Genomic DNA, 21,613 nt, shown 5'->3' with positions numbered 1-21,613 from the left:
CACAAAGTCAGGCACTTTGTAGGATGATAGTCAGGTGTATGATTAACCAATCATACCAAACAGTGTATAATGATCATTAGCTTCATATTGACCTGAACTGGTATGATGTAATGCTTGACAAAGTATGAAATTAAGCTGTGGGAGGGTTTAGAGTGGTAGTGGGTGGAAGTGGGAGATACAAATGAGTACCTTTTACCTTCAAAAGAGCATCAATTCTTCTAGGTACACTTGCACAAAGTCAGGCACTTTGTAGGATGATAGTCAGGTGTATGATTAACCAATCATACCAAACAGTGTATAATGATCATCAATTTCATATGTAGGTTGAAACACAATCATTAACCGTGCTCAAGATACAATTTAAACAAATATAAAGTGCTATGACAGTCCGCAGAAATCCTCCTAACATATCCAGGTATATAACAAATATTGTAGTGCAGGGCTCCACAAATCCCGGGCGCCAGGTCGCCATGGCGAACAGATTCTTGTTCCTGGCGACTAGTTTTTTTGCAGGGAGGGGGAAGCAGAATCTGGTCGTGGACAGAACAGGACCCCCCTCTCCCCTCATGCTGGAGGTTGTTGGCAGAGCTGGCAGCAGAGCCTCCCCCCTCCTGATGGAGGTCAGCGGCAGCTCTAATCGGGCAGCAGAGCCCAACCTCTCAGCCCCCCTCTCCCCTTCTGCTGGAGGGTCAGCGGCAGCAGAGCCTAACTCCCCTTCCTGCTGGAGGTCTGTTGCAGCGCATGGGGGGGAAATCGGGAACGGTAATCCAAATTGCAGGTAGAAAGGTGGAAAGGTCACAATGCCTTTCATACTTATAGTCAATTCTGGACCTTATTATTAGGGATTAATTTCCTGATAAAGTCCAGAATTGAACTGAAGGATTGAAGACACAGGTATTTATAAAATAGATTGGGAGTGAAGCCATTGGGATTCCAATAAGCATTACTAAAAGTTATTATTATTATTTTTTTAGGGGGGGGGGTATGTTTTTTTTGGGAGTGGATTATGCAAGGATCCCTGGCGCAGTGTGCCCTGGTAAAAGCTTGCCAGTATAATGTTACTGGAGTAGAACAGTCACTGTTCTGGAAGTTGGGAGTGGGGCAATACATCTCCCGTATATTAGATTGTAGTATTCCCGTTTATAAATGGGCCTACTCCGTAACCAGGAGGTGATGGCCACAGACGGACCAATGAACCTCTGTACACTCTGATTATTATTTCAGGTGGTGGGGGATATGTGATAGCATAAATGAGATAGGCAAAGAACAAACCAGGCAATAGGAACATGAGAGACTGAACCAAAGTCTTGTAGTTCCTTTATAAGGAATTACAGATAATTACTGAATGCATAAAAATAGAGGGTGTGAAACTGCAAACTGAGCCTAAAACATGTTCTAAGCCAGTTACCAGCTCTGGTTCACAGTGGATTACAATTTACATTATTTACATCAGGCATCATGTGCCTCTCTGGCTGCTGATAGAAAATCCGCTCACACAATGCTCTTCAGTGAGAGTCATACATTGCTGAAAGTTGGCTGAATTCAAAATTCCAGACAAGCACATATAGCATCCAGAAATGATTCCCATTCCCTGCCCATAAAGATGAATAATACATGATTGTCAAACAGGTAAATAAACTGCTAAAGTTCTGTCTGCTACTCAGGATCAGAGTATTCATTTTCCTGGAAGGCACCATCTGCAGCCAGTAAACCGGGTATTTGTTATCTCATGCTTCTTATTCAAATGATCCAAAATTGACATAACACAGACGTGGCTTCATTTCCGCCCGCTAGGCGTTATTTCCAGCTTTTGTTGATCGACTGGTTTAACTCCTACACATTCTGACACCGTGCTTCAGCCTAAATCACAGTTACTGCCTGCTCAGCGCTCCCCTCCCAGGGTATGTAGCGAAGGATTATACTAGTGCCATTTTACCTCCTAGCCAACTGGGATCCCTGCCAAGGTCAATACAAGTCGCAGCCAGTTTCATGAATAACGGGGAGGCCCAGCCCACTGGAAACTCTGAGATGTTAATCCCAGCAACAGATTAGTGTTCCCATAACAGAGCTTTACGGAGAAGCAACGAGCGGGGACAATGCTGGATAAACTCCAAGTAGACCACAGGATATCAATCTAGTTCCTAACTGTGCCACCACAACAAAGACTTGTACAGAGACTTCCCAAGACATCTCGTCAAGTAAAGTTTACAGATAATAGATGATTACCGTAGAAATAGAGGAAACAAATTCAACAAACTTATTTTGAAAAAATGCAGATAATTAATGCATTTTGGTTTCTTTGGCACGTTTTTTTCTTTTTCATATATATAAATATATGCATCTAAATTCAAAGAGTGCAAAAGCATAACAGCACAAGTAGATAGAGTTTCACAGGGGCCGCAAAAAAACACACACAAAAAATAAATCATATGGTAAAAATAAAATCCCCAAAATTTGTAAAAGATTGCCTCATAGAACATACAGAATAATTTACCCACATTCACCTAACAATGGGAGACAGATACAGTAGATACCCATACTGTATGTTTGAAGAGCTGGCCTTCCGCAGATAGGTTACAGGAGCACTACTGAAGCAAGTCCCAGCACTTGCATTCTATTTGTAGTAAGTGTATGAAATGCTCATATAGTATGTATATTATGGGAATAAACAAACTGTCCCCAAGGACAACACTAAGGCCCTTAATCAGATCTGATTGCAGTACAAATTTTTTTGAAAAATGGGCCAAACCATGTGCACTGCAGGTGGGGCAGATGTAACATGTGCAGAGAGAGTTACATTTGGGTGGGGTGTGTTGAAACTGAAATCTAAATTGCAGTGTAAAAATAATGCAGCCAGTATTTACCCTGCACAGAAACTAAATAACTCACACAAATCTAACTCTCTCTGCGCATGTTACATCTGCCCCACCTGCAGTGCACATGGTTTTTGCCCATTTTCCAAACAAATTTGTATTGCGATCAGATCTGAATAAAGGCCTGAGGGTTGAAGGTAATAACGCCCAAGTTCAGCAGCAGGCCGAATGTGGAACATTTTCTTTAAAAGCGCAACCAGTTACAAGGCAAAGCCATGCCTTGTAAGCGATTGCACCTTTTAAAAAAACATCCAAGCTCGTCCGGCATCCCGCGTTCCCGCCAAAAAGACACAGAGGACATTAATCTAACTTCATGGAGGAGAGAGAGAAACTGTACAATTGCACTGGGACCTTGTGGAGTATAATGCATCCATCTGAGGAATCCAGGAATTTGATTTAATAGAATTTCAATTAAATCAAAAACTAGCCAAAAATAATGCTTTAAAAATCGCCAAGTAAGGAAAAGCCAATGAACACTTGACATGATACAAGACCCTCTTGGTGCTGACAAGGTTAATAATATGTAATAAAACATGGTGAGCTCCCTCCACTTTGGCCATTATCCAAATGAAACACAGAGAAGAGGCCTGCTGGTTTTCCTCAGCCCTTCTCCCACAGCAGAACCTGCACAGAATTCCAACTATCTCTGTACCATCCACCGTGGAAAACAGAAAAACATTTAAGTGGAAACAGATGTGCTTCTCAGAAGATAATATAATGAAATTGCAGAGTATCATAAATGGCACCTATCTTAACCCCTCCACAACCACTGGTCAAGTCCATTTACAGTAGGTAGATTTACAGCAACCAATCCAAACATATACAATTCCAGTAGGGCACAGAGGTATACAAATCACTAGTACACCTCTCTGCTCTATTGGAAAAACAGTAAAAAGACAAAACAAAACCGAAATAAAACAGCTAATAAAATTACATAATATGCTTTATGCAGGTGCGTATTTGGGGCTCAGGCCACCCCTAGGCACAACATTATTGAACATAATTTCAGCCTCCATAACATTATTTTAGTGCCTTTCGACTACCATAGCAACATTTACCTCACCCCCTTCCTCAAATACCACAGTTTAGTGACCATTGATTCTCAGAGTGGTATAGTCATAGCCCCCACGGTGGCTTGGAAGCATTGGGTGGCATGTGGGTACTCAGGGTCTGCAGGGGCTATTGCTGGACCGCAGACAATTGAAAATGTCCCTTACAAAATGGCTACCGCCTCTTAGAAATCCGCCTCTTAGCCAGGTGCAACAGACCCCAGAGGAAGCCAAAGGGAGAGGGGGAACCCCTGACAATGAAACAAAACCAGAAAGTGTCACCTTAAGGAACGTGCCTTGCTCTCCTAGTGGGAAATCCACCACTGGCCTTATGTATATTTTCTCTCTAACATGCTTCTAATTACCAAAGGTAAAAAATCACTGTTGCTTCTAACATAGAGCAATTGCATATTTTTATTTCTTATAGACAGGAAAGGTAACGCAGAACTCCTTTGATCAACATTAATGCTGCTTTCCTACCTTGCCCAGCTCATCACTTGCTCCATGTTGGCCCTGGTTGATAAGTGGAGAGTATCGGAGTAGAGGCTCTTGAACCAGTTCCAGCCTAGGCCGCTTTGTCTCTCCCATGTCTAGATCTGCTTGCTTGCTCATGTCAGACATGTAGGCATGTGGGTCTCCTCTCCCATGCATTTCCTGTGACCTGATGGAACAACAGCAGAAAAAAGGCGAGGTAAAATATATCCTTGTAATTAGATAAGCACCAATTACAAAAACAAAGATACACATACAATTATATGAAATTTTGCTATTTTTCTTGTTATTCGATATGAACTAAGGAGAACAATTAAACACCTTTGGTGTATGCTGAACACATGCATCATGGGAACACTCCATCTCTGGAGATACAGCAGGTTTCCACAAGGGCAAGAACCTACAATATATTTATTTGACACTAATCTAAAGTCAGCAGATTATTTTGTAGATATTCCTGCGACCTCAAATGGGGTCCCAACATCATTACAACTGTCAAGAAGGCTCAGCAGCTGTTGTTCTTCCTGAGGCAACTCAAGAAATGCAACATCCTGCCGGAGCTGCTGCTCATCTTCTACACTGCCATTGTAGAGTCTGCCCTTTGCTCCTCGATCACAATCTGGTTCGGAGGAGCAAACGAGAATGACAGACGAAGGTTGCAAAGAGTGGTGAGGATGGCAGAAAAGATCATTGGGGCGGAGCTCCCCACTGTCCAAGAACTATACCTAGCCAGGGTCAATAAGCGTGCAGGAAAGATCTTGGCGGACAAGCTACACCCTGGCCACAACCTGTTTGAACCCCTTCCATCAGGCAGACGTCCTAGCAAAGACGACAAGAACTACAAAAGGCTTCTTCCCAATAGCTGTCCACCAACTAAACAGTATTGAACGACACCAAATACTAAATACTAACTCTAACTGTTCTAGATATATGTGAAATGTATGTGATGTATGTTTATGCCTCTCTTCCCACCCCCCTTGTGTTCCCTGCTTGATGCTGCACTGTTACCACAAAAAATTCCAAGCATACGCAAGTATACCTGGCCAATAAAGATGATTCTGATAAAGGAGGTAGGATTATCAGTCATGGTGCGGCTGGGGCAAAGCAGTATTCTGAACACAGCAGTTATGTCTTTAACCCTTTATGACCGCTTGTCCAATATTTTTTTTGAAAAATGATTGACCCATACTTTTGAGGCCTTTCTTAGGGCCCAATTCATCTACTTTACCAAGTGTCATCACTGAGATATGCCGTAAGTCTGGAATGTCTCTTTAAAGTGTTAAGGAATGGTTATATTCCTGTACAGCAAAGTTATAACTTTATTCAAGTGACCAGATGTAGGGCCCCCAACCTACAGGATCTTTAAATTGGAGCTAATGCAGCCTTTTATAGACAAATTCCATCCGTCATGATCTTGAAACCAAATCTCCTATTTTAATCTCTATTAGTCTGGTTTTGTGGATTACACATATTCATCTATCAACATGTGAAGAGCACAGCTGTACTGCCATATATTAGTGTCATCTACAGGAAGGAGGCTCTCTTTGTCCTACAGTTCCTTTACTGAGGCAGCTTACCTACTCATTCAGTAAGTGCAGGCCAGAGGCCACCAGGGAACCTAGCAGAGGAGTCTCACTTCAAAGCCCGGTTCATTCTCCCTGGAGAGTTTACATATTATATATGTATTTTAATGTCACAAAAATGCATTTAGCTACTATACAATACAGGGGTGCAAGAATGTATGTTAACACTTTCACATATAAGGATATACTGCCTTCATCTCTTTGTCTTAATGATGAAGGAAGACTAGGAGCCCGATTCTAGATTGCACACAGTATTGTTGCTGCACATAGTTGTCCGATGTTTCATATCTGCATATTTTCTTATTTACAGTTTTTTATATAGCGCAGCAGATTCCATTGCGCTTTACAATAGTGCATATGTTTCAGAGTAGCAGTGCGCACTTCTCAGAACATAGTTGGATGCATGGTCTGTGGAATTCAGGGGTAGATGTATGAAACAGTGATAAGGGATAAAGTGATAAAGTGCCTGGTACTTTATCATTGGCCAATCAGCTCCTGACTGTTAAGTTACAGGCTGGGTTTAAAAAGGGACAGCCAGGAGCTGATTGGCCGATGATAAAGTACCAGGCACTTTATCACTTCTGCTCCCTTATCACTGCTTCATACATCTACCCTACAGTGGGAATTCCTGGGAGGTAACAGGGGGTGGGAAGCCAGATGCAGGTGTGTCGCTGTAAGTGGCTATATTTAACGATGCACACAGGTGGTCATGTTCAGATGGAGAAACTAAATGCAATAAACAAACCGAGATGGAACTGCACAGCCACAAGATGCTGCGAGTGGAGTCTCTGTATTCACAAAATCGGGAGCAGCAATAGCATAAAGAAGTGGGCAGAGGTGCAAAAAGTACAATTACAAATGTGCGTCAAGTGCAAAACAGGTCTTGTTAACAGCGCAACTAATGTACTAAGAGATGGGTACAACAGGTGTGGCCATACTTTTCGTTTCAAACAAGAAATGATTCCCTTCCTACCATAACAGATGTTCCAACACCAAGTCCTTATGCAGAGTGGATATCTCTGTGTGCCCCCAGACAACAATGCACACACCCCTAAACCCGCAGGTGAGCATTGAGCTGCACTCAGCTACACCTATTTTCACATGACATTCATGAATCTGCATTCCCTGCAACATTGTTACATTGAATACCTTTTTTTTATTTTTGTTGGCTTGCAAAGAAAAGCAGTATGTTAAAGTAGGTCACAAAGAAAGTAAAAAAAAAAAACCACACTATTTTGACACCAAAATGCAGAGACCAGATTTACAGAGTTGCTATGAAAATTAACTATAAAAATAGAAAATCGTAAAAGCAGCAAGATACAACATCTGCAGGTGTTTTTGCTCCTTCTTTATCTGCAAGCAGATAGAACAGACCCAGTGACCTCTCTGTAATGTCACCACAGGGAAGTTCTCAGGGAGGACACGTGCTGCCTATCCGCCACAGAAAGCATCGGAGTCTTCTTGCAAGTCAGATCCTATTTAGGCAAAAGGCATGTGCTCATTTATGGATCTAAATATTTTAAAAGCATTAAAGGGGGATGGGAGTATGATTTATTCATACCCAGAGATTCTAGAGAGACCAAAAAATGCACAACGTGTAAAAAAAAAAAAAAAAGCTAGGATCTGAAGCTCACACCACTCATCTATTTCATTCACTCACAGAAAAATGTGCTGTTATCAGTCCCGTTCATTAAGTCATGCTACAGTGGCGTTGGAATGGCAATGGCTGAATTCTTACCATCGTCCTGTATACGCTTTATTAACTAAAACATGTTTTAAAGCCGTCCCTAACTGACCTCTTGCTCCTGATAGAAGATGATGGCTCAACCTAAAAAAAACTGTTGCGCCCTTGCATGCAACTGAACAGCGCAACACTCTGCATTATGATGTATTGGTTAAGATTCCCACCATGGTTCGATTCAAACTGTGTGGATTTTGTATATTATACCCATATGTCAGTGGGTTCCCTCCAGGTACTCCAAATTCCTCACACATTCCAAAAATATACTTGATGTTTATTTGGCTCCAGTAAAAGAAAAACAAAATGACCCTAGTGTGTAAATGTGTAACTGTTGATATGAGAAATATACCATTCCCAGAATAATGGAACAGAACTATCCCCCTTTGCACACATAATAATCAAATTGAGCAAATACACAAATACAAATCCATAAATAAATATACTATGAGAGGGAAAAACATTCAAATAATCTCAAAACAATGACAAACACATGAGGAGAACTGGAAGTGCATAGGATATTACAAAAAAAAGTTAAAGAATATTATGTCCATGTAGCAGAAATGCTAATCATGGACGTTCCAAGCCGCTATGGAGGGCTTGTGACCACACTGCGCTGGAGCGGAAGACCAGATCATGTTACCATATGAGAGAGGTCTGTTTGTGGATGAAAAGAAGTGGAAAATAGGAAGCACAGGCGATGACAACGTGCTTAGAGTACACTCAGTTATCAGGATTGGTATAAGAAATAAAGACAAAAATATGAAACGCTTAAATGTTTTGTATTGAAGAAACCTGAACCCTTGCATCAATTGCAGTGTTTAGAAAACTAGACTGAATCAGTTGATATTTCATTGTGCCAAATAAAACAGAAAGCTAAAAAATGCCATAAAGAGGTTGGCAACACTTCAGATACTGAGGCGGTGTCATAAAAGAGTGTATGGTGTCTGGAGCCACAAGTCATGTGACTAATGATAAAAGAGTCTTCTGAGTAATGTAAGATGGAAAGAGTTACCCTGACTAATGGAATATATATGACTTTAAAAGAAATAGGGGAATGTTACCTTCACTCATCTGAAAGATACCAGTAAACACAGTGAGGATTACTGTATAGAATAAGCTGAGGTACCCGGAATATGTATTACATTAAAAACACATACAGTAACCAATCCTGCCCATTTCATACAATCTCAAAATATGGAATGACATAGAAATAACCTTCCAAGGATTTCATGTATAGTGTTCTACAAAGAAACTATAATTGTTCATTGCCCCACTGGGTAAAAAATTAAATAAAAAACAGAAGACAACCAAGGCCCCCCACTGAAGAATGACCCTGGCCCCACTTCCTAGCTGTCCCTCTGTCAGGCAGAGGTTGATGTATGATGCCCCTTTACTGAGGCGAATCAGCAAGCGGTAGTACCGTGATGTATTACCATCAAACGCCTGCAATCCCTGCAAGAGCGCACAATATCTTGCAACCATCACGGCCACCACATGCAGCCAGAAGCGGCCACCACAGCCAAGGACAAAGCTGCCCTTGTTGTGGTGAATGGGGAAACTAAACATCTGTAGTTGCACACATCACCAGAACCATACATTGGGAAAAACTGGTATCAGTGCATATAGGGCATGATTCTGGTTGGTTTGCAAAAGCAAACTCCTCCTTTAATGGACAAAACCATGTGCACTGCAGGTGGGGCTGATGTAACGTGCTGAGCGTTAGATTTGGGTGAGTTATTTTGTTTCTGTGCCGGGCAAATACTGACTGCTTTATTTTTAAACTGCAATATAGATTTCGGTTTGAGATACACCCCCCACCCAAATCTAACCCTCTCTGCACATGTTCCATCAGCCCCACCTGCAGTTCACATGATTGTGTCCATTACAGGAGTTTGCTTTTGTAAACCAACCCTAATCAGGCCCATAATATGTTTATTTGAAAACTTAATATTTTTAGTCTGTGAACATAGAGCTGTGACTTGCCAAAAAGCTGTAGTTTTGACAAGCCGATCTCAATGACATTTCCCTCAAATTATTGTGGTTTACATGCCTTTTTGCAAATACCAGTGTGGCTTTTTAAAGTTATTTTTTTCAAAAGAGGAGTCCTCCTGGTTCTTCATAAAATGGACCCATTGTTGCTCCTTGGAGGCGTTCCACTTGTATTTCTTCACTCTTTAGCTACCATTCAATATGTTTTGGTTTCACCTGAGGTCACTTTTCCTCTTCTGATTGCCTCTGGGTATTATGGGTACAGTCCCATAAAAATGTAAATAATAATAATAATAATAATAATATCTGCAACTGCGGTCACGGGAATCAGTTGCTCTGAGATGGTCTTCTAGTTTTTAACTGTGGACGGGGGAGGGTTTTTAAGAGTCCACCCCACTGTTCACAGATCCTGGCGCTAGTAGGAGAAGCGATAGGTATAGCTTAGCAAGTAGCTTGTACAGTACACAAACTTTTTAAAAACTCTAGATTGCCAGCTGCAGCAATTGTAAATGAGACTCCTGGTGTCTCACTAAAGATGCAAAAAATGGGGTTTACACTTGCGCTGCTGGGTCTATAGTATTTACAGGCTATTACTTTAGACCCAGCAATAAGTCTTCTCTTTATGGTAGACTTGCATAATAATTTTCCTACCTCCCAGAGAGTGTTCTACACTGGGCTGTTATGCTTTTTTTTTTTTTTCTCAGAATGTACAAAATTTGTGATTTGGCCAATGCTAAGGTCCTGCTAGCTCTATGATGTATATTTTTCATTGGGCTGTGTCATTTGCAATGACAGCTTCTTTAACCACGTTTTGTGAATTTACATCAACAGCTTCCAAATGCTAATGCCACACTTGGAATCATCTTCTAACCTTTTCCCTGCTTAATTGATTTAGAAATAACAAAGGAATATCCCATATGTTCAAAAAACATCCTGTGAGTATATTGTACTGTATATGGAGCTGTAATATCTAAACCCTTCCTCCAATGAATATCCCTAAATTAAAGCGGATAGCCTGCCCTTTAAAAGCATATTCATTACTAGTAAATTCGCTCAAAGCAAATGCTACGAAAGCTAGTCTGCTACCTTGTGATTGCCTCTGTGTTTGTGCATGTGTGAGAGTTAGATGTAGTTTTACTCGTCACCAACCGATGATAGTGTTCCAGATACACACATTGACACTAGACATACAGATGGAGCCTTCTTCAGTTAGCCTTGTTTGGATAGCCATGGCTCACTAAGGCCTATTGTTCTCAGCTGCAATACAATACATAGAACAATACAGTAGGGGATTAGCATAGTATTAAGTCTGACCGCTCTGGCTCACTTAATCCTATTAAAGGATGACCATGAGGATAAACTGTATATATAGATGAGTGGTTCCCAAACTGTGTGCCGTGGCACCCTGGGGTGCCTCAGGACACTTGCAGGGGTGCATTGGATTGGTTGTCCAGGACCAATTCAAGTGGTTTACATTTAAAACCAGTGATGGGCACTACCAATTATAAAATATGTAGACAAACAGAAACTAATCTTATCCCTCACCACATCATTTAATCCAATACACACAGTGGTCTGTTTTTCCATCAGATTTTGCTTAAAAAAGCAAAATCAAATTCGAATCGATCCTGATTAACGGTCCCGCTGCAACAAAATCGCATAGTAAAATTTACTGTGCACGCAAGGCTATACGGTATAGTGGATCACCCTCTCCTCCTCCACACACTCCAAAACATTGGCCTCTCTGGCACGGTCTTCAACTGGTTTTCCTCTTACCTCTCCAACCCTTCCTTCTCAGTCTCTGCCTCTGGCCCCACCTCCCATCCTTCCTGTCGGGGTCCCTCAGGGTTCCGTCCTTGGCCTCCTTCTGTTCTCCCTGTACATCTCCTCTCTGGGTGCACTCATTAACTCCTTTGGCTTCCAATATCACCTCTATGCTGATGACACCCAAATCTACCTCTCCTCTCCTGATCTGTCCCCCACTGTTTTCTCTCAGGTTTCCACCTGCCTCTGCCATCTCCTCCTGGATGTCTGAGCGATTTCTGAAGCTGAATATGGACAGAACCGAACTTCTTATCTTTCCCCCAACCAGAGCTATGCCCCCTACTAATATCTCTATCACTGTTAACAACACCATCTCCACCGTTCCCTAACTCTGCTGCCTGGGTGTCACTCTCGACTCCCCCCTCTCCTTTGCACCCCACATCCAAGCCCTGGCCCATTCTTGCCGGTTCCTTTTACGCAACATTGCTCGCATCAGGCCCTTTCTCTCACAGAGTGCAACTAAGCTTATCATCCACTCATTGGTCATCTCACGGCTTGACTACTGTAATGCTCTCCTCAACGGCCTCGCTCGATCCCAACTGGCTCCTCTCCAATCTGTCCTCAACTCTGAAGCCTCTCCCGCAGCTCTAATTCTGCCACTCCCCTTCAACAAAATCTGCACTGGCTCCCATTCCCATACAGAATCCTCTTCAAACACCTCACACTCACATACAGGGCCATCTCTAATTCCATTACTCCATATATCTCTAACCTCATCTCCATTCATAAACCCTCCGGCCCTCTACGGTTGGCTGATGACTGTCGTCTCTCCTCCACCCTGATCACTGCTTCCCAAAGCTTCAAACGGGCACTGAAAACTCACCTTTTCATCAAAGCGTACCCTTCCACTGCGTGAATTAGCTGGTTCTCTGACCCCTTGCCTGTTTATTTCCTGCTATCTAGCCACCACCCACTTGCTTGCACCTCTTGTAATCTGTCTGCCTCCCCTTCCTACTAGATTACAAGCTCCTCTGAGCAGGGCCCCTCTTCCCTCCTGTTGTCATAGCCCACTTCTCTTCACATTTCACTCACAGCTCTCCTATACTCAAACACTCAATGATCATCTTAGTCTGCATACTTATCTCCATCATTGGCCTCAAGCCTCTAGTTGTATGTTGATTGAGTCCTCACTACTTATATTTAAGCTGTAATGTGTATTGAACTGTGGCGCTCTTTATTTGTACTCTATTTTTGTTATTTATTCAATGTTATGCCAAGTTTTGTCTCCCTGTATTGTTCCTTTGTAGGGCGCTGCGAAACACTTGTGGCGCCTTATAAATAAAATTATAATTGTAATAATAATACTAATAATATTAATAATAATAATAATAATAATCTGTTCTATATAGTCCAAAGCAAAATGTGTTTGCCTTGCCATGCGATTCAATCCCGATCGAATAGAAAGGCAATCGCTCCATGTGTACACCCCTTAAGGATGACATATAAAGGGTACTTGTTTAGTTTCACGGCGGCCGATATATCGGATGCGATTTTTTACCTGTTCATAACCACACTATCCACTACGCATGGAGTTGATTTTTTATAGTGTGGTGAGCCACCCAGCCAACTCCATGCATAGTGGATAGTGGGGTTATGAACAGGTAAAAAAATCGCATCAGATCGCATCTGATATATCGGCCAATATCGACTTCCGATATATCAGCCGCCGTAAAACTAAACAAGTACACAATTCTGATACTCAGTCGAGGCCTGGGATTGAATAACCCCCTTAGAATGTGCAGATAAAGTTATAGCTGTATGTGTATGTACTTGCCATGAGTAGATGCTAATCCAGTCTAAGGTCCTGGTTAAAGTGGCTAATGATTGTCGAAACATAGCAACAATTGAATTGCTCCATTTTGGTCCCCCTTAATGCTTGCTGTGGTGGAAAACAATTGATTCGCCCCCATTTCTACTGCCCGGCCCTGGCAGGGAGCTAGGATAGATCTAGAGTTACAGTCGATCAATCTGATTGAATCCCGATGCGCGGCGTCGTAACTTAAAGTACAAATAGACTGTGCATCACAGTCTATTTCTGTTATCTCGCAACGAGGACCATATAGCTCAACGCAATATGGCCCCCACTCACCTTCCTCTCTCCCTGCCAGCACCCCGCCAGCCACTGATATTGAAATCTATCATCTGCAACCGCTAAATTGTGTACACACCTTGGGCCAGATGCTTTAAGCTTCAAAAGTGCTAAAATGGAGAGTGATAAAAAAACAACCAATCAGCTCCTGTCTGATATTTTTCAAACCCAGCCTGTAACATGACAGGTAGGAGCGATTGGATGGCTGTTTATCACTCTCCATTTGATCACATTTTGAAGCTCAGTGCATCTGTCACCTTAACTGTTGTCTCAAATCCATCGAGACATGTGTGCAATCAACTGTGGAAACATCGATATTGCATCCACCTATGAATCAGGTCCACAGTCATAGACCACACCAAAACATCATCCAGGTCCATGTTTTTAAAATACAATCATAAATTTCCCACAGAGAATGGGTTAAAGCAGAACAGACAAAAAGAATAAAGCTAAAGGTTTAGGCAATGAAATAAGAGTTGTTACTGTATGTACAGTACTATACTGTATATACTTTCCCGAGGGCAGCTCTGTGCTACAATAATTCCCATCTATTTCATGCTCAGTCTTGCTAAAGCAGACCAAGTAAGGATGAATTGCAATTTAATCCAATGGATTCATGGTACAAACAATATACTTCAAGTTAAATTACATGAGAAGTATTTCCACAGAAATGGTTATCCTTGTGTGGCCTTTCTGTTATTTACTTCTCCAATCACCAAAGTACTTTAGCATATGGCAAAGTGCACCCTGGGTAATAGTAAAATACTGCGCCCACAAGTACTCTGGTATAATAAAAGCTCAGAATGCTATACAGATAGCATATATAATAACAAAATATATCATTGGTAAAGACACATCACAATGTAATTATAATTATATAGCTTTCCAAGAGCTGGATTAATGTGCTCATGTTCTAAAATGAAGAGCACATGGCTCTGGGTACGAGATGCATGCAAAAAAATCACATTGCATTGGCGTCATTGTGTATAAATACAAGATAGAGGCCAAGAGGAGTAGTTGGAGCAGGGTGATTCTGTGAAAGGGGGAACCAGCTAATGCTCTACCACACCCCCATAGTCTGGTTCTGTACTTACTGCATGTAGATATCCTTCAGCTTAAGTAGTATTTACATAGGTGGTCTATACTCTATAATGGAAAACTTCAGTAATTCCTTCCTTACGTAACTAAAAAGGTACGTGCACATTAGAATATATTTTAAACTATATAACGACCATTGTTAATGATATTTTGTGCATCATATAGTTATTGATGTGCATGCCCATGGGTCTTAGGTCGCAAACACTCTTAAGTGTTTTAAACAATATCACAAATTTTTACCCTTCTGTGCAATATCATTTAAAATATCGCTTAGTGTGCATGCTAAAGATCGTCAAGGATACTTAGCATGCAGCCCCCTGGCAGCTCCCCGGAAAAGCTTGATAAGATTTGTCCCCTTATGTTTCATTTTTTACATGTGATTAATCGGATGTGCATCGGATCAGACCCGGAGGTCGGACGGTCTGCACATAAGATAAATCTTATGTGCAGCCGTCAGTACGGCAGGGAGCGAGGTCTGGGCCAGCGGGGAACGTAGAGCAGGGTCCAAGGGAGCTGCAGGCAAGGTAGCGGCAGGAGAGCAGGGTCCATGATAGTGGCAGGCGAGGAGCGGGGACTGGAGAGCAGGGTCTGGGCTACGGGCAAGAAAATAGAAAAAATCCTATTCAAAAGACTGGGAGGCCGTTGATTGGCTGAGCTCTCAGCCAATCAGCAGGTGCCCAGTCTTTTGAATAGGATATTTTTCTTTTCTCCTGCCGCTTGCCGCCGGTCCCCGCCTGCCACTACCATGGACCCTGCTCTCCTGCTGCTGTGTCGCATGTAGCTCCCCCAGACCCTGCTCTCCGGTCATTGCTCTCCACACCAAGGCCACACTACCCCAGACCTCGCTTCCAGCTGCACTGACGGCTGCACATAAGATTTATCTTAAGTACAGACTGTCCCACCTCCGGATCTGATCCGATGAGCACGGGACTGCACATCGGATCAGATCGAATGTCATACACTATGCAATTTGGGTTATTTCACCCGATTTCTCGGCCCGATCCTCCAGAATTGGGTGAAATCGGGCCCAATTCACGTAGTGTATAAGAACACGTCGAAATTAATCGCCAGCCACCGGCTCGCACGCCCCGTGGCTATGGAGCTTCCCCCCGGGTCCCCTCCGCCGGTCCCCCTTGCTGCTCTGCCCGTCTCCCTGAAGCAGAGATGGGCAGGGACGCACTGCGCCGCCGCCGAAGACTGGGGCACACACGCTTTAATGGAGTCCCGGGTGCCGGCACTGAACGAGAGGGGCTACATCTGTATTATGTTTGGGTGCCACTTAGAAAAGCAGCTACAATTAATTAAGTGCTGTTCTAAGTTTTTAGGTATATCATAATGTTAACATTAATATGTTTTTGCAGAGTGCTCCCATCAGTGACGTCAAGGGAGGGAGGGCACAGCCCCATTAGTGAGGTCAGCGGGGTCATGCCCACCCTAGCTGGTCACATGGCACAAACCCACTGCCCCTATTACCCTTGTGCCCTGGAAGTCCATAGATATAGCAACTTTTTCTATTAAATATCTGTCAGAAGCTGAGAGTTTGATACCCTAGATCTTGTGACTTGCTGCTAAGACTCCAGACAAGTGGTAATTTCAAAGCGTGATGGTTTTTTCACATACAGAAGCTGATGAAATAGAAACAGTGGTAATGATACATAAAATGGATAAACTGTAACACAATACCAAGCCAAGAAGGGGCAAGAAGTCTAAACGGACTGTGGTATTCCCAGTGAACTCCGCAAAGGGTTTTGGTCTTCATGGTGCCCAATAGCCAAGTCATGGCCCCCTGCTAGAGTTTCTTGAAGCAACAAAGAGTGGTAATTAAGGAAGGACAATCAATGAAACAGGAGTTGGCTGGAACTGTTGACGAATAGAATTGGCTGGAACAGATGATGCAGGGAACCGGCTTGGACAGATAGTAGGTATGAACGGCTGGAACTGATGACATGTGGAATCAGCTGGAGTATGATCGTCTGGAACTGATGAAGGTAGCAAGTTGCACCGACGGTATCAATACTACACCAGACAGGTCACCAATTATATTGATTGTACTGATTATAGAGGGTATCAATGGTGAAGGAATAGGATGAGCGATGGTGAAGGAATCAAATTACCGATGGTGCAGGAGAATAACCAACAGCAACAGATCAGCTATAGCATTTGGGAGTGCAGGATCCAAAGCCCACACACATAGCTGTGTGACTTATGGCACTGGAGAAGTGCCCCTTGTGAATCAGAAAGCATTATACAAAGACCTGCTGCTGGATTGGTCAAAATAAACAGGTGAATACTTGGCTGTTCAGTACTGGATGAACCAGTCACGTGACGATTGAGAAGCTGAAACTTCCCACACTGCCAGCTTGGAGGGAAATTGAGTATGTGGGCTGCATCATAAACCGGAGCATTCTGGACTAATGCTGGCCACACATCATACCAACTTTCCTCCAACCATCCAACTAGTTGGTTGGTTGGACTAAAAATCTGGTACCGGATGGGAGGAAATGCCAATAAGCAATTTGAGAATGGACAAATATATTAAGCGAAATGGTTTTAAATCAAATAGGTCCAACTACAGTACATTGTCTGAGTGACAGTTGTTGTCCATTTTCAGAATTGGGAAACAAATGACTCAATTATATATTACATTTGCTCCTATCCAGTACCAGATTTTTATTCCATCCAACCAACTAGTTGGATAGTTGGAGGAAAGTTGGTCTGATGTGTGGCCAGCATGTCCTGCATAGACATGTGAATAGGATACACAATCACTTCTGTTGATTAAAATATGCAGTAAGTCTATATTTTGCGTGTGACTGCAACTGTATCTGCATAAAACATACTATATTCACAGTTTCCAGAAAATCATTCTAACATCCATTTCTTATAGATATAGTGGCAGTCACATGCTGAATATAAATATGCAGAATATCATTTTAACCAGCAAAAGAAGCTTGTGCATCATATTTAATGGAAACTTTTCAAAAATAATGACCGGCGTCACACAGCGCTTTCAGGGTTATGTGTAACTTGACTTGTATCATATGGATGATAAATATATTTTGACACATCTATCTATATATGCATATACGCTCTCCTGTTGAGAGCTCTTCGAAACCATTTAGAATTATTTTTTGCATAGAAAAGGTAAATGCACCAAGATCTTGAGTCTTGGTTTGCAGGCTGTAAATTCTGAAGTCACGTCTGTATTTGTTAAGGGATGTTCCTTCTCATATTGTATCTGTTGCAAGGAATTCACCTCAGCGCCCAGCCTGGTAAACTCATTACAAGTGACAGGCTCATAATTCTCCACATTTCAGCTCTCAGCAGAAGCATATGACTTGGGATCAAGGGAGGCAGGAAACTCACCTTTAATTCCTGGGAGACCAGTGCTCTGGGGAATTAATCATGAGAACTGAGAGGAGGCCTGAGAGCTGGGCTGAAACTAGAGCAATTCTCCCAGCAACAGACCTCACAAGGCAGGAGATTTGCTTTATGTGGCCTAACCTTAATCTTTAGTAGAAACAGCAGCGGTTATTACCCACTGGAGATCTAGAAGAGCCTATTTCATGTTGAACAGCAAGATTCTCTAAAAACACAATTCAATTTAAATTATCATCTGTAGCTTTATATTAATACAGCATAAATGTGTTAATAAACCATCAGGAGTTTAAAACATAGTCTAAAAAAAATGTCAATTAAACCAGTAATTTCATCGTTTGGTTGCTACAGGTTTGTTTGGTTTCCCCAAAAATTGAATAGGATCGACCCGAATAGGTTTTTCTTAAACATTATCTTATAAGCTTACCGTATATTGTTCATTGTGCACAAAAAGAAGTAAATCCTGTCCCTCACCACATAACTGATCCTAAGGAACACAATTTACCTAATTTACTATTTTCCTTTTGAATATCTCCATCAAAAACTTTTGGTCTTTGGGTGCAATACAAAAAAGTTAGGAACCACCGGCCTATAGTTATATTGACACAAACCTCTTGATAACCTAGAACAAATTTGCGCAAATTCTATATGTGCATCTGGATTGTATGCATTTTAACTTTGCTCAGCATTACCTAGCATACAGCGGAGTTAAAAAGTCTGGTGTCTCAGGTAAATGAAAAATATGGGGGTCAATTCAATTCAGTGCACAGTAAATAGTGACTAGGAGGAGCTCCCAAAGCTATTCAGTTCACTGCACTTTTAAGTCTGGATAGTGGAAGAAATGTGGTTGGGAGAAGCTATTGCTGCTACTTACATAGAAACAACAGCGATAGCTCTAATATAGTAACGCAGCAGTAGGCGTTACACCACCTGCATGCATTATTGATTTGGACGCAGTACTGGATAATCTCCAACACCACCGGCTAGCTGCGTAACCCATGGGGTCATGCAAGCCAGCCGCCACATATGCTACATAGAGGCCAGGAATTCGCCATCAGTCTCTTCCCTCTTGCCCAAAATGCCTCTATTTTAAGAAATGGTCAATCACTGACAGTCTGATGCTATCCAGTGTCCGCTGTCACATACTGTGGTTTGGCGCAAGTACCGGACATCAGTACATTGCAAAATGCACAACAGATCCTTCGGGATCTTAATCAGTGCTATTGTGAACTAGGGCAGTACTATAGAGCATAACATTAACTAGACAACTGCTCTGGGTCATAAAATAAACTAGGGCACTACTATGATCAACTGCTGCAAAGAGGTTTCTTTCTTGTAGTATTGGGTCAAAACCCTCCTTAAATTGATGCTTTATGACTCACATGTTCTGGCTATGCTCCTGTACAGAACATCAATATGATCACGCAGCTGTACCATTTACATACACAATGGTAATCCTGAGTACAGCATATACACATATGCCCTCACACAAGCTTTTCAGTAGCGTGGGATGGATATATAAAAAAGGTAATCCATCATCTCCATTGAGATATACTTAGGTAAATATTTCAAAGATTTCACAATGCATTTAGTTGCTATGGAAAAGCTAGGTGAAACAGCATACTACTGCAATACACAGACGTAATCAGAGGGTGTTATGTAGCCTAGAACATATGACACAGAGCTTAATGCAAAGAGCAAGCCACTGGACCTAGAAGACACATTGAGAAAGATGTTATTTCCTTAACCCTGTGAGTGCAAACATTACTGTAAGCCAGTGATGGCTAACCTTGACACTCCGGCTGTTGTTGAACTACACATCCCAGCATCAGTTTTAGCATGGCCAAACAGTAAAACTGTAGCAAGGCATGCTGGGATGTGTAGTTCAACAACAGCTGGAGTGTCAAGGTTAGCCATCACTGCTGTAAGCGATCCTCAAAATATCCACTAAAAATGCCAGCTCCGCTCACAGAGACTGTTTTTTTTAGCATAAATAAAAAAACAGCCAAGTTAATTCATTAAAGGTTAGATATTTTGAGGATCTCACAGCAACGTTGGTACAAAAATGTTTTGTTTGGCAATTTTCACAGACATACCCCAATACTTTGCCACAAGATTAAACACATACTAATTTCATGAGGATGCACAGCACAGGGTGTGTGACAGTAACCCCCAAACAGAGAGGGGATGCGTACACACACCTGCCCCCTCCCCCACCACCCATACAGCAGAGTTCGGGGACACATACTCTCCGATCCGGAGTGGGCTCCTCCGTGCAGTCAATGGGGTGTGGCGATAGCTGTGACCTCAAGGTTGACGAAAGAAAATAAAAAATTACTTTTTTTGTTGGGGTAGTCGTGAGAATAATTGATATTTATCTCATATATGAAATAAAGATAACAATAGTCTGTAGTAACGTGTTAATGACTATACAGCATGGGTCTTCAAACTGTGGCCCTCCAGATGTTGTGAAACTACAAATCCCAGCATGCCTTGCCACAGTTTTAACACTCCCTTATAGCAAAACTGTGGCAAGGCATGCTGGGATTTGTAGTTTCACAACATCTGGAGGGCCGCAGTTTGAAGACCCATGCTATACAGCAATAGAGACAAAATCGGGCAGTCTGACCTCAAGCTAACGACAAGTTATTATTGTCTTGTGGAGGTTTTAACTCCTGATGGTTTATAAGCACATTTATACTGTACTAATATAAAGCTATAGATGATCATTTTAATTCAATTGTGTTTTTAGAGAATCTTGCTGTTCAACATAAAATCGGCTCTTATAGATCTCCAGTGGTTAATAACCGCTGCTGTTTCTACTAAAGGTCAGTGTTAGGCCAGATAATGCAAATCTCCTGCCTTGTGAGGTCTGTTGCTGGGAGATATTTTATTTTTATTTATTTCTTGCCTTGAAAAAAAAAAAAAAACCACATCTTTGAATCGAAACAGCTAAATCTACACCCATGACACACCAGGGCCTACTGTAGAAGAACTTTTAAAAACTGTATTCACCTTTATTGCAGAGTTCAGGATAGGCTTTGTTCCCTGTATAGTGGGCCCAATGCATGATAATAACCTGATTTGAGATATTGAGACTAGGGTGGCCAATCCCGGGATCGGGATCGACGGGATCCCGGGATTTGGCACCTAAAACGCCGGGATTTCAATCCCGGGATTGGAGTTTCCAATCCCGGGATTTCGGGATTAGACTGCGCATGCGCAGTCTAATGCCGGGCAGCGTCTGAGCAAGTGCTCAGACGCTGCCCGGCTACTCCCGTCCCGGCGTTGTGGCTCTGCGCAGCGTGACGAGGCCCAGAGGTCACGCTGCGTAGGCCAAGTAGCTGCGCAGCCCCGTCCTGTCATCGCCCGGCCGCCTGCACACCTCCCTGCCCGGCTCCGGAAGTGAAGTGGCCGCCTCCCGGCATCAGCAATGGACCGCCCACCCTTCCAGCTTCACCGAACACCCGCCCGGCCGCACTGCACATGTAAGTAAA

General features: G+C 42.5%; 1 protein-coding gene across 15 annotated transcripts in view; it reads right to left on the bottom strand.

The window, feature by feature from the left end:
- Positions 1-21,613, bottom strand: part of NCOR2 (nuclear receptor corepressor 2) — a 351,963-nt gene that overhangs the window by 208,286 nt on the left and 122,064 nt on the right. For all 15 annotated transcript variants that reach the window (XM_083150819.1, XM_083150847.1, XM_083150856.1 and 12 more), the window contains exon 4: positions 4,403-4,583. In XM_083150819.1, coding sequence (XP_083006945.1) covers positions 4,403-4,583 — 181 coding nt within the window. The remainder of the gene's footprint in view (positions 1-4,402; positions 4,584-21,613) is intronic.

This window comes from Crinia signifera, chromosome 1, assembly GCF_055691185.1.
Source record: "Crinia signifera chromosome 1, ASM5569118v1, whole genome shotgun sequence".
Classification (NCBI taxonomy): domain Eukaryota; kingdom Metazoa; phylum Chordata; class Amphibia; order Anura; family Myobatrachidae; genus Crinia; species Crinia signifera.
Note: the sequence above shows the minus strand (reverse complement) of the source record. Positions and strands in the feature narration are given on the sequence as shown.